The 14084-nt window shown below is 36.6% G+C and overlaps 1 protein-coding gene and 1 long non-coding RNA gene across 9 annotated transcripts in view; one reads left to right on the top strand and one right to left on the bottom strand.

Annotated features, from left to right (window-relative positions):
- Positions 1-2648: 2648 nt before the first annotated feature.
- Positions 2649-5449, bottom strand: LOC120322147. Its single transcript, XR_005561934.1, has 2 exons — positions 4870-5449; positions 2649-4369 (listed from the first exon to the last, which is right to left on the bottom strand). It is a non-coding gene; the product is annotated as an uncharacterized LOC120322147 (long non-coding RNA).
- The window catches only part of LOC6523749 (protein unc-13 homolog A), a 40871-nt gene continuing 31164 nt past the window's right edge, over positions 4378-14084 (top strand). For 3 of the 8 annotated variants that reach the window (XM_015191437.3, XM_039377057.2, XM_039377055.2), the window contains exons 1-3: positions 4414-4740; positions 5458-5592; positions 5647-10536. In XM_015191437.3, coding sequence (XP_015046923.1) covers positions 5587-5592; positions 5647-10536 — 4896 coding nt within the window. In that variant the 5' untranslated portion in view covers positions 4414-4740; positions 5458-5586. Of the gene's footprint in view, positions 4741-5457; positions 5593-5646; positions 10537-14084 lie in introns of all 8 variants that reach the window. The other 5 variants (XM_039377059.2, XM_039377058.2, XM_039377056.2 and 2 more) reach the window with 5 other exon arrangements.

Genomic DNA, 14084 nt, shown 5'->3' with positions numbered 1-14084 from the left:
TTCTTTTTCGTATGGCTACATATGACAATGAGCAATTTAAATTAAAATTTGTGAGATAATATTATGATGAATATTTCCCCAAGTATAAAAATATCACCACGGCTCTGTATACTACAACGGAACTCAGCCTGCGTATTTATCGAAACATATACATATCTGTCGAAATACGAGATGCCTAATTCCCCGAAATAAAGTGCGTGATTGAAAAAGGCGCAAACAACATAATACACAAATGCGGGTAATACGAATGGGAGAGGAGCGAGGACAAGCAGCTAAAGCAGAAAGTAATTGTATAGTGGCCATATAACAACCACTGATGTACAACCGGAATCCATTTCAACTATAGCTGGAGCTCATGTATCAAAACGGCGGATCGAAGTCAGCACGGACAGTGCGTCGTTAGAAACAATGGCAACGTCGGTTGAAAATCAAGAGAATCATGACGAAGACAGTAACAGCTGAAGCCTAGAATCGCACCAGATGTCCAATTGTGGAGGACAACGCCCAGATATGAACTGCAGAAAGGTTATTATTATTTGTGTTATTGCTAAAAATAAAAGACAGCTATGAATTGTTTCGACCATAAAATCATTCTTGATCAGGATCACTAGTCAAGTTGATCTGTCCGTATAAATCCTGTGATCTTGGCTTTATAGTTAGAAAATACAGCTGCGAATAATAAAATTGGACCACTTGCCCAGTAAAACTTTGAATAAGTCTCCTACCTACAAATTAGGGTTTAAAAGGAGCTGAAATACGTTTTTAGAAAGGTTAAACAATTCACTTCTTAGGAAATGAAAAAGAACTACAATTGTTCTATTTATTCTTATCTTAAATGAGGAACTTTGTTAAGAACGACAAAATTAGGCGAAAAATAAAATAGCACTTCATGAAAAATGCTTAAATGTTCAATTTTAAATTTGATAGTAACAAATTCAATAGTGTGAATTCAAATGTTTGTGTATTAAAACTACACACATCCCACTAATTTAATATTTGGTAGTGTATCCCTTATTACCAATAACAGGAGCGCAACGTTTTGGCATAGAATCAACCAGGTCCTGGCAACGTTTTACGGACATTTTGATCCAGGACTCCTTAATTATAGCCCAAAGCTATTCGTTGTTAGTGGTCTTTGAAGCTACAACTTGCAAGGATTTTTGATAGGATTACGGCCTGGGGACTTTGCAGGCCACTCCAAAACAGAAACAGATTTATTTTGGAAATAATCCTGGCTTTCCTGCTGGTTTACTTGGGTTTACAGTCTTGTTGATAGTATTCGGCAAAGGGTAGCTTCACCGTCACCAAAATATTCACAAACACATGTGGATCTAGGATGGTTTTTATCGAATGTATTGCCCCAACTACATAGTACGAAAAACAAGCCCATACCATTATACTGGATCCTACATGTTTAATTGCTTCTACTGTGTAATTTGGCTTATACTCGGTGTTCTTAGGGCGCCTTACATATGATCAAGATCCATTGCCACCAACCTAACAACCTTGCTCTCATCTGAGAATAAAAAGTTGAAATCCTTTTTCAGTTCGGTAGCAGCTTTAAAGAGATGGGTGCCCAATGATTGTTTTCTCCCACGTGTTTTGGGATTCTCGTACGTGATTGCGTTACGTAGAATATTGTTTGAGAATTGAAGGATTCGACCAATATTTCTATATGATTTTCCTTCAGAAATTGATTTTTTGATCATGTCACGGTTATCTGAAGTGCAATGCTTTCCTCGTCCTATTTTAAAAACTTTTTTTAATGTACATCTCAAAAATAATGTTGGTGTAAGGATTAACAAGAGAGAACGCTATCAGCTAGTGGAAGTGCGAAGAAGAAATTTAAGCACTGACAGTTTATGGCGGTTTGCAGGTGTTAGAGTGGGCGTGGCAAAAAGTTTTTTGGCAAATCGAGAAATCTTTACAAGACTAAAAAACCAGGGCAAAAAATATCAAAAACATTTTTTAAAGTGTGGCCGTGGCAGTCTTGGGCGTTAGAGTGGGCGTGGCAACATGGGTCAACAAACTTGGACTGTGTATATGTCTCTGAAGTCTGCATGCTTAATCTCAACTTACTAGCTTTAATAGTTCCTGAGATCTCGACGTTCATACGGACAGACGGATCCAGATCCTGATCAAAAATATATATACTTTATGTGGTCGGAAACGCTTCCTTTTACTCTACGAGTAACGGGTACAGAAATTTCAAGTTATATAACCATGTGCCTTTCACCAAAAGAAACCTCCAAAAAGAATTCAATATTAGAAAACATCGATGGTGGTGCTATTTTACACCTTGAAGCTCCAAAAATAAAAAAGGTATGGGCAATTCAAAAAATGTTGGATGATTTTTGGATTTGGAGGATTTTTGGATGGGGAAAATATCTAGGATTATGCGAAAAATAGGTATTTCGTAACGTTACGAATAAATTACGTTATGGTGGTGCTATTATTGTGTTCCCAACTGTAATTACTAAATGTGCAAATTGCATGCTTGTTTTAAAAAAAACACGCAGTGTCCATTTAAACGTCCGCACCAAATTGTCACGCCCACTCTTTTGAAAAATGTTTTTATTTTTTATGCTAGTACTCGTACTAGCTGCGTTACGCGACTTTTTTCTTAATTAAGTATTAAAAAAAATGAATTTGACGTAAAATAAGTTTTACTGCAAAATGTGGTTTGGATTATTTATGTTATAATTGTATCACAGAAATTCTAATTACAGTGACTCACAGCTACCTACTACCAAAATAATTAAAAAATAAAATAAGTTAATAAATAATATCTTGAAACATACAAGAAATATGTTGCGTTTAAATTTGTTGATAACATTTTTTGTTCAGCTTTTACAGACCGTTGAAGTTTCAGATAGACGCTGGTTGAAATAAGCTGTGAGCCACTGTAAGTAGCTTAGCATTATATTAAACATATTGAGAAAAGTATACAAATTGTTCCATGTCAATGTTTACAAGTTGAATTCAACATCTGATCGCCAACAGAGAAGCTGGCAGAAAATTGCCTTTACATATTAGAGTTGCCGAGTCACTTTTTCCTTTTCTCTACTAGGTTAATATTTTATTTATTTATTTATTTTTATAAATAAAAATGGTCGCAAACGGCTGGTCCATTCTGTTTTGTCTTGCTGCCACTAAATTAACTAAAATTTATAGATAATTTAGTCTTATTTACGTTGTTTATACATAGTTCCCTAAATATTATGAGTCATCGTCCTAGTCGTACCGCCATACCTAAATTAAGTCGCGAATTTAAGCTAGTTTGCGGAAGAAATACAACACACCCCTTGCAAATGCCGTTTTATCCCTCAGGATAAGGGATCCTGAAAGTATTTGCATACGTCCATATGTCGTCCCGTTAATACAAACACCGCCAATTGCGGGGTGCTTATGGTCCATCTAGAAAATTCTAACGTATCAGTCGACTCAGGGTTACGAGTTTTGGCATTCGGGGTATTCCACCCAGGAAAATTAATTGTTTTTAAAAAACCATCCATAACCGTTACTCATAGAGTAAAAGGATGTACTAGATTTGTACATTCTTGCCAAACTAGCAACTTTACACAGCTAAATGATTTTTAATGTCTATGGATTTCTAGTCAATAAAACTATAGAACGAGTGAATTTTATACACGAAAGATCACAATAAGTTCCCTGACAGCTATTGGACAATTAATTTCGAAGTAATACTTACATATTTCAATCAAATATCAGAATTAACCTAATCCGTACCATATAGTTTTAGTTTTCACTCGGAAGTGAAATTAATAAATCTTTTGTTTTTTTATGGGGGACCTTTGATAAAGGTTTTTTCGATTCATAAGTGTTGAGTAAAATAATTGCTAACCTTGTTACAAAGCCAAGAGGTTATTGTGGGGGACATATTTTTTAAATTTCTGTCAACTGTTGCGCAACGCTTATTTGCTTCGGATTATTAATAAATAAAATGTATTGCACGATTTTAATAAACAGCTAAGGAGTAAATACAAATTATTTCTGTCTTACACAGGCCTTACCTGATCCCTAACATAGTGTAGAACCGCTGCTTTCACTTAATACCGCATCCATGTGTATGTGGTAACTGAATTAGCAAATTGGGGATGCAAAGTCTCGCACAGGCCTTAAGTGATGATTGAGAATCTGTTTGCACAATAAAAGAACTAAACCTGGAATAATAAAGATTTAAGAGAATCTAAAAAATCAAACCTTTAAACAACTGTAAAAAACATATTTTTAAATATTTATTTTATAATACAATAACATGATCTGGTACAACATATTTCACCGCGGGAAAGGGTTCCCTTGTGTTATCCTCTCTTTGATTCGCGCATGCTCAGTAATTTTTAGGGAACTGGAATTATACAATACAAAATAACCATTTTTCATTTACTGTGAACTAAATTAGATGCGTTTTAAGTGATTATAGTAAAAAATTTGAGTAGTTTAAAATATTGCGGTTTTACATATGTAACGAAAATTTTGCTTTAATAAATTTTGACATTACAGTGGTGCACCAATGCTATATTAAATGGAAATCCTGCGAATAAACAAAGCAAAATAAATTGATTACGCACCTATCAACCAGCAAATTTTTGCTGGGAAAAAAAGTATTATTTGTTCTTCAGCATAAAATTATGCTTCTAAAAATGTTTACAAATTGTGGTAAAAACATTTAAAAATCTTATATTTAACGTGTGTGAGGAATACGCAATGACGATAAAGGTGCGTTGAAATCTGTAATATGCTTACATGTTGTGCCAAGGTCTTTTAAAAATATCGGTCAGCCTAAACCGTACATACATACATAGATATACATATGTATGTATATCTTCACAACATAAATATCCTTACCCCTTTGTTTAAATTTTTTGTTTTGACACTGCGGAATTATACCTCGTTACTTAAAAACAATGAACTACACTGCCATATATACATGTATACATTCTGTTTTTTAAGATATTTAGTCGAATAAAACATCTTCGGTCCTGTCCGCTATTCTCAGTATCTGCATTTGTTTTATGGCTAAATCTATTGACATAGCGAAAAGTTTAAGCAGAGCTGGAAAACATCCATTGTTCTAAACATCAATTTATAATAATTTACACTTACATTCATGCACACGCTATGTTTTTTCTCGTTCGTAGTAGTAATGCACACATTCAAATGTAAGTGAAGAGGTCTTTTGTGTTGATGTAGTATTTTATTCAATTCGTAGTTTGTGGATACGATTCCACGGAGGTTTTGTAAATAATAACAATTCGTCCTTTAACTTAGTTCTTAGTTCATGTTTCTATGTTTTGTTTTAATTTGAAAATGAATGGAAGAATTTTGCAAAATTAAGATAAAAAGTCCATATAAAATGAAAAATTGAATGTTTAATTTTTAACCTATATGTATTAAGAATGTGATTAATCCATATATTTTTCAATATATTTTAAGCTATTTTTAGCTGTTTGTTGATGTTCGGCCAACGCTACAATGTCACAGCATTACTGCATTACTTTTAAGGAATATCACGTAGACGATAAAATTTACAGATAACAGTGCGGGAAAATTACACCGTAAAACATGACGGTAGATATTTGGATCACTGAAAGTTGGTTATAATTAACATATTTTACTTTGCAGCACTACGCAAGGCATGATTACTTTCATAACACCCAAAACGGTGCCTTATCCTCTGACACCGGCCGAATATCTTACAGTCACAATTCTTACGAAACACAGACTAACAGGGAATATTTTAGTGAGCCATATGCTTTAAGAAATCAAGGACCAGAAGAATACAGTCGTTTATGCCATCTGAACAGTGATACAGTACCTACAACCGTAGACAAAAGCAACAATAGTTATGACTACGACTATTTAGAATGCTATGTAGCTGATATCCAGTGTGATCCGGAAGAGGATTCTGTTGACAATTGGAACGAAAACGCTTCATTTGTTCCAGATCAATATGGATATGAAAATGAAAATCTTAAATGTACCTCATCGAAATTATTGCCTAGCCTGCCAAACAATAAAAATGTAAGCGGGCCATCAAACGCATGTGCCCCTCAAATGGATATAAAGTTTAAAAAAGAAGGTATGTGCATGAAAAGGGAACACAGCTATGGTGTCTGCATGGCCAAGGCACACGACTTCGACGGTCGTCTTTCGCCTAGTGACTACCAGAATATCCTTGGCAATAATCTCAATGGATATGCTGGTTGTGCCTACTCGTCAACATTCCTAGACAATGCTGTGTCAGCGGCACCATTGCGGGTTTTACCGCAATCAGCGCGGTCTAGCTTTTATTTAGGTCAAGATATAATTGGATTTAATGCAGACGCGGCTCAACGGGATGGATGCGGCTTCGGCATGGATCAAACTATTGCGATGGGCTCTGGAGGTAGTACATATGAGGTTTACGAAAAAATGCCAAGGCCATACACTTCCATGTTGCCGTTAGATTACAATTATTACCAAGAATGTTGTAACAATACCGACAATCTTTCAACATACAGCGACACTCCGCCGAGAAATAATGAACAACTAAAGCTGCAAAAGCAGAGGAAGATTTCGTTAATGATGGCGATGACAACAGCTTCTGTGATAGCATCTGGTGAGATTAGAGTCCCAGTACACTCAAAGCAATCTAAAATCCAAACAGACCCTCTGATAGGAAGCACCATCAGTACCAATGCCGCTGCGAGAGACTTAGACAGATGTTTGGCAGCTGAACCTTGTGGTGTATTTGTCAATACAGGTGACACTGGTAGCGTCACATGTTTCCCATCTGCTGCTGTGACTACAATATCAAAGACTAGAAAATTGCCAAAGGTTTTACCAACGCCACTGTACAAATCATCTCGTCATCCAATCACCACCGATGAATTAAGTTCATCATTATATACTTCAGATCCCTTACCAGAGAAAAATCATCGCCCAAAGCAGCTGCCTAAGCTGCCAAAATCATTATCCCAGACTAAAGATCATTCAAGCCTCACTTCAAATTGGACGACCTTTCCTGCCCCAGATGCATTAACATTTGATTCGTTGGACCAGAAATTGGCATCTTCTCCAACGACAACAACCACAATAACAAAAGAAATAGAAACCATCTCATATCTGACAGGAACAGCTTTTATTGGTGCCAGTCATAAAAACCTTCTTTATTCCTATGATAGTAAAGAACCAAGTAAAGTATTTTTGGATAAGGCTGTTGCAGCAGAATCCTTGCCATCATGGACCCCATCATCGCCAATACAATCAACACCTATGGAGCTTCCAGGCAATATTATTCAAAAAGAGTCACTAACATGTCACTTACCTGAAATCGAGACAGCCCGAGTCGATATTGAGCAAACCGTAGATGACTCTGCCATCGCACCGATTCCAGAAAGTGAAAAATCAGCCGACGCATATAGCGGTTCCGAATCAGCCTTATTTAACATATCTGAGTATCTAAAGCCTTATACATTAGATATAATAAATTTTTGCGGAGAAACAAATAATCGTATCACAAATGCTGCCAGCACTTGCACCACAACTCTTTCCTACAGCGAAAATGGGGAGCAGCTCATGAGTAAATTGACTAAAATGCCATTTACTAGAACATCAGATGACGAATCCTCTTCATATTCTAACAATATTCAACCTTTAGGCGTTGAATCTAGTTTAAATATTTCAGTGAAAGCCAATGCTGGCGCGTATCAGGCCGAATTATTAATGACACCAATGAAATGTTCCACTCCTTCTGTCTTCATTTATTCTAATGTCACATCCGATAATTTAATTTCAAAGAAAAGTTCTCCTCCCGACAGTGCGTTCACAACAACTGCTAACGTCAATAATTCTGAAACGGTACCAGTATCAACAAGCCAAAACGCTTCACCGTCGCCGTCAGTCTTAAAGTCACCCCCATCAATAGCTACAATTCTATCTTACGCGGATTACATGAAACAATTTGAGTTACCAGAATTGCCGCAACCAATTATGGGTCTTTCCGAAAATGATCCTGTTACTCAGAGTGATTCTATTAATTTTATCACTAATAATCTTACCAACGCCGATAATTTAAATTTTGACAACCAAGTGGATGTAACAATTAAAAGTAGTGTACCATTTTCCAGTGAATCATTTGATCCATGTATTGTGCCTAGCCTCTTAATTAAGAATAGAGAATATCAAATTGCCGAAAAGCTGGAAAGTCCATCGAATGTTGAAGCCGTAGATACAGCGCAAATTGTTACCTTAGTAAATTCAGTAGACGACCCATTGAATTACTCAAAATTATTGCCAGGAGCGGAATCAATAGAGAGCAATGCTGTAGAGTTTGATGATACCTTTTACGATAGTTTTAATGTTGACATAAAAGAGCTGACGGCATTTGTTGACCATGTTGCCGAAGAAGATGGTTTATACAATTTTCCAAACGATGAGACTTCAATTGAATTCAGTTTTGATAAGACCGTAGATACAATAGACATGAATCAGAATTTGAGCTCAGGACAATGCGGTTATTATAAGCCATCTCTAGCACACCAAAAATCAAGTGTAGTAGCATCTGCAGCAACTAGTGTTCTTGACGGCATTTCAAAGGGCTTAAAAGGTGGGCTGGACGGCGTTTTTAGCGGTGTCAGTTCAACCGTTGAAGTTACTCAATCAAATACCAGTTCCAAAAGAGGACTAAGCTTTAACTTAGCATCAAAGATTGTACCAAGTGTCGGTGAATTGCTCACTAGTTCAAGTTCCACCACTATCAAACAAACAGGAACAGAAACGACTCCTACCTTAATGATTTCAGCTGAAAATATTTCTAGTGATAATTTACCTACGACATCTCCATCGTGCACTCAAAAAAATGGCAAAGAAAATTTATATGCGGCTACAGTTCCCAACAAGTCGAAGAAGTCGAATTCTTATTATGATGAAGTGGGAGAAATTAGTTCAACCTTAGTAAGAAATGTTTCTGACAATTACGATAATAGCTATGATGAGATGATTTTAACCGAAGTAATGGTGAATGAAAGGATGCTCAAAAGTGAATCGGATTTTGGTTTGATAGAAAATTTGTATGCGTATCAAGTTACAGGCAAAGAGCAGGTCGACAGTGCTTACACGTATGATAAGACCCAGAATGCACCAAAATGTGGCATAGAACAAGCATATAACAAAAATAAACCAGTGCATTGCCATGATCCTACGACGAAGAAAGCAAGTACTACATCTGTTGGCATGTTTGGATCAATCTTAGGAAAAGCCGCTGCAGCAGTGCAATCTGCGACGCAAGCTGTCAATCAAGGTGCATCCTCTGTGGCATCAGTCGTGGCACAAAAGCCAACAATGGTACCGACAATGAAAAAGGAACTTTTGTACGTTGTATCCTCACCTAATGAGATTAAAAGAGATTTAGGTTCAGTTGAATTCGATTCATCGAATATCGACTGCGTATATCAAAGTATTAATGTAGAACCTGTGTCAGGCAATTACGGAAATACTGGCGATGATTATAGTAATAGTAATATGAAAATGCATGAATTTAGTACATATGCAGATGATAGGGCATACGCCGATTACCATTCGAATGGCAATGAAAGCCAGTCTAAAGATGGCATGGTGGTATCTGGTACAAAAATACTCCCGACTGTCCCGCTAGCCACCGGCAAAAAACTGCCTACTGTTAATTGTAAATCGGCATTGCTTATTAAGCAGACGCCAACGGAGGTATATGACGATGAATCAGAATTAGATGAATTAGATGAATTAGACGAAAGTCCATTAACAGAAAAAGTACCTAGCTATCGCATTTATGGTGAGCAGGAAGATTACTATATGGATCTTCAGCAAACGACACCGTCGATGCAGCCAAACGGTTTTTATGAACAAGTCAATAATGGCTATGACTATCGAGAGGATTACTTTAACGAGGAGGATGAATATAAGTATCTTGAGCAGCAAAGGGAGCAAGAGCAACAGAGTCTGCCAAAAAACAAGAAATATCTAAAGCAGTCTAAAAGTATGCTATCAAACAGACAACCACCATCATTAGACTTCATTGACGTAGGACAAGACGATGACCTAATGTACGACAACTATCAAAGCGAAGACGATAGCGGCAATTACATAGAGGAAAGCTCCAGTGGTAGCGTTGGTCCTATCGATGGGTCAAATACAAAGGTGGACTTAAACGGAGAGAATTCGTTTGCTTCAGTCAGCAAGAAGAGTGACTCCTTTACACCGACAAACAATTCCCTTCAAAAGCATGATACCGTTATTAGTGAATCAACAAAAAATCTTACACGCCTTAGCGCAGCTAAAGTGTGTCCAGACGTAGACGAAGAAGATGAAAACTTAAACGATCACCTTTCTGATCTAAATGACTTGAGTAAACTAATCTCGCAAAAAAAAAAACCACTCTTGAGGGGAGAAACTGAAGAAGTCGTGGGTGGACACATGCATGTAATACGTCAACCGGAAATCACAGCTCGGAAACGATGGCATTGGGCATACAACAAAATAATCATGCAGCTCAATGTAAGTTTGTTTTTCATACTTTTTAATTATTTTCAAGCAAAACCTAACTTAACCTAATATATACAATAAGTTGTAGTCGAGTTTCTCGACTATTAAATACCCGTCATTCAACTAAAGTAAGTGCAACGTAAGTTAAATCACAGCTCGGCAACGATGGCATTGGGCATACAACAAAATAATCATGCAGCTCAATGTAAGTTTGTTTTTTATACTTTTTAATAATTTTCAAGCAAAACCTAACTTAACCTAATATATACAATAAGTTGTAGTCGAGTTTCTCGACTATTAAATACCCGTCATTCAACTAAAGTAAGTGCAACGTAAGTTATACTGCTTCTAACTTTCGCTCCGATTATTATACACATTACACGTAGAGTAAAAGGGTATTCTAGTTTCTTTAAAAAGTATGTAACAGGCAGAAGGAAGCGTTTCTGACCATATAAAGTATATACATTCTTGATCAGAATCAATAGCCGAGTAGATCTGGCCATGTCCGTCTCTTCGTCCGTATCAACGTCGAAATCTCAGGAACTATAAAAGCTAGATAAAAGCTATAAACTCCAGAGACATAGACACAGAGACACAGCGCAATTTTGGGACCCATGTTGCCACGCCTACTCTAACGCCCAAAACTGTCACGCCTACACATTTGAAAAATGATTTGATATTTTTCCATTTTTTGTTAGTCTTGTGAATTTCTATCGATTTGCAAAAAAATCTTTTTGGTACGCTTCGATACCTTTGAAGTACTAAATCTTTTGAACACTTTTGAAAATATTTTGATATTTCTTCATATTTTTATTAGTCCTGTACATTTTAATGATTTTAACCGATGTAATGGTGATTGGAGCGATGCTCAAAAGTAAATCGATTTGCAAAAAAACTTTTTGCCACGCCCACTCTAACGCCCACAAACCGCCCAAAACTGCCACGCCCACACTTTTGAAAAATGTTTCAATATTTTTTCATTTTTTTATTGGTCTCGTAAGTTTCTATCGATTTGCAAAAAAACTTTTTGCCACGCCCACTCTAACGCCCACAAACCGCCCAAAGCTGCCACGCCCACACTTTTGAAAAATGTTTATATATTTTTCCATTTTTGTATTAGTCTTGTAAATTTCTATCGATTTGCCAAAAAACTTTTTGCCACGCCTACTCTAACGCCCACAAACCGCCTAAAACTGTCAGTGTTGAAGACTCTCCTTTGTACTTCCACTAGCTGAGTAACGGGTATCAGATAGTCGGGGAACTCGACTATAGCGTTCTCTCTTGTTGTTTTCTCGATTTGTCAACAATTTTTTTGCCTCGCCCACTCGAACGGCCCCAATCCGCCGAAAACTGTTAGTGTTGAAATTTCTCCTTCGCACTTCTACTAGCTGAGTAACGGGTATCAGATAGTAGTTATACCAGTTACTCGTAGAGTAAAAGGGTATACTAGATTCGTTGAAAAGTATGTAACAGGCAGAAGGAAGCGCTTCCGACCATATAAAGTATATATATTCTTGATCAGGATCAATAGCCAAGTCGATTTGGCCATGTCCGTCTGTCCGTTTGTCTGTCCGTCCGTATGAACGCTGTGATCTCAGGAACTACAAAAGCTAGAAAGTTAAGATTAAGCATACAGACTCCAGGGACATAGAAGCAGCGCAAGTTTGTCGATTCATGTTGCCACGCCCACTCTAACGCCCAAAAACCGCCCCAAACTGCCACGCCCACACTTTTGTAAAATGTTTTCATATTTTTTCATTTTTGTATTGGTCTTGTAAATTTCTATCGATTTGCCAACAAACTTTTTGCTACGCCCATTCTAACGCCCACAAACCGCCCAAAGCTGCTACGCTCACACTTTTCAAAAATGTTTTGATATTTTTTCATTTTTGTATTAGTCTTGTAAATTTCTATCGATTTGCCAAAAAACTTTCTGCCACGCCCACTATAACGCCTACAAACCGCCAAAAACTGTGTTTATGACTCTCCTCCCTTCCACTAGCTGAGTAACGGGTATTAAATAGTCGGGGAACTCGACTATAGCGTTCTCTCTTGTTTTGTTTTAGCATACAAGTCCATATTGATAAGCTAATATATTACCATTTAAAGATAACATAATTTTTAAACCGATTTTAGCTTTATAGGCGCTGCTATAGGTGTTGATGAAATTATTTTGACATATTGATATATGTAACTTGAAGAACGAAATTATACAGCAAGAAACAACCAAAACATTTTTTAAAAGTAGGGAGTGACAAGCGTCTCTGACATCATATGTATATCATATATGTATATACCAAGGCAATCTTTAGGTTTTGTAATTTGCGAGCGTTGAAGTCCTTTAAATGTTTCTGAAACATACATACGAATTTCAAAAGCGTAGCCGTGAGAGTTTTTAAGTTCTGTAAAAAAAATATGAAAACAAAAATTTAAAAGTGTACGCATGCTAGTTTTGAGCGGAATGTAAACGTTAAAGTGGCCGGATAGTTTTCTATATAAGGAATATAAATACTTAATATCGAATATCGAAAAAAATATGAAAACAAAAATTTAAAAGTGTACGCATGCTAGTTTTGAGCGGAATGTAAACGTTAAAGTGGCCGGATAGTTTTCTACATAAGGAATATAAATACTTAATATCGAAATCTTCTCCTTCTAGCTGTTACGAACTTTTCAACAAATCTCGTACACCCATAAAACGTCCAGGTTTTTGATAACTAGTTTAAATATATTCTTAAAATGTCAGTAATACGGTTTTCTGAGAAATAGGCCACTGACATAAAATAAGGTTTAATTGAAAGGTTGTATAATGTATGTATACATGTTTCCATGACCGCAGACTTTTGAAAGAGTCGACTTGTGTAATCAGCTATGGTTTGTTTTGGGGGCTAATCTTATTTTAATGCTTAAATGCGGGCAAAAAATGCGTAAAAGTAGAAACGCAGAAGTTTATGCCCGCATTAGTTGAAATATAAGCTATCGTACTTACACGGTAGAACTTGTATTGTTATACCCGTTACTCGTAGAGTAAAAGTTATACTAGATTCGTTGAAAAGTATGTAACAGGCAGAAGGAAGCATTTCCGACCATATAAAGAAACAAGAGAGAACGCTATAGTCGAGTTCCCCGACTATCTGATACCCGTTACTCAGCTAGTGGAAGGGAAAAGGAGAGTCTTAAACACAGTTTTTGGCGGTTTGTAGGCGTTATAGTGGGCGTGGCAGAACGTTTCTTGGCAAATCGATAGAAATTCACAAGACCAATATAAAAATGAAAAAATATCAAAACATTTTTCAAAAGTGTGGGCGTATCAGCTTTGGGCGGTTTGAGGGCGTTAGAGTGGGCGTGGCAAAAAGTTTTTTAGTAAATCGATAGAAAATTACAAGACTAATACAAAAGTGAAAAAATTTCAAAACATTTTTCTAAAGTGTGGGCGTGGCAGCTTTGGGCGGTTTGTGGGCGTTAGAGTGGGCGTGGCAAAAAGATTTTTGGTAAATAGATAGAAAATTACAAGACTAATACAAAAATGAAAAAATATCAAAACATTTTTCAAAAGTGTA

The sequence above is a fragment of the Drosophila yakuba genome, chromosome 4 (genome assembly GCF_016746365.2).
Source record: "Drosophila yakuba strain Tai18E2 chromosome 4, Prin_Dyak_Tai18E2_2.1, whole genome shotgun sequence".
In the NCBI taxonomy this organism is placed as follows: Eukaryota; Metazoa; Arthropoda; class Insecta; order Diptera; family Drosophilidae; genus Drosophila; species Drosophila yakuba.
The sequence above is the reverse complement of the archived record's forward strand: the minus strand, read 5'-3'. Positions and strand labels throughout refer to the sequence as shown.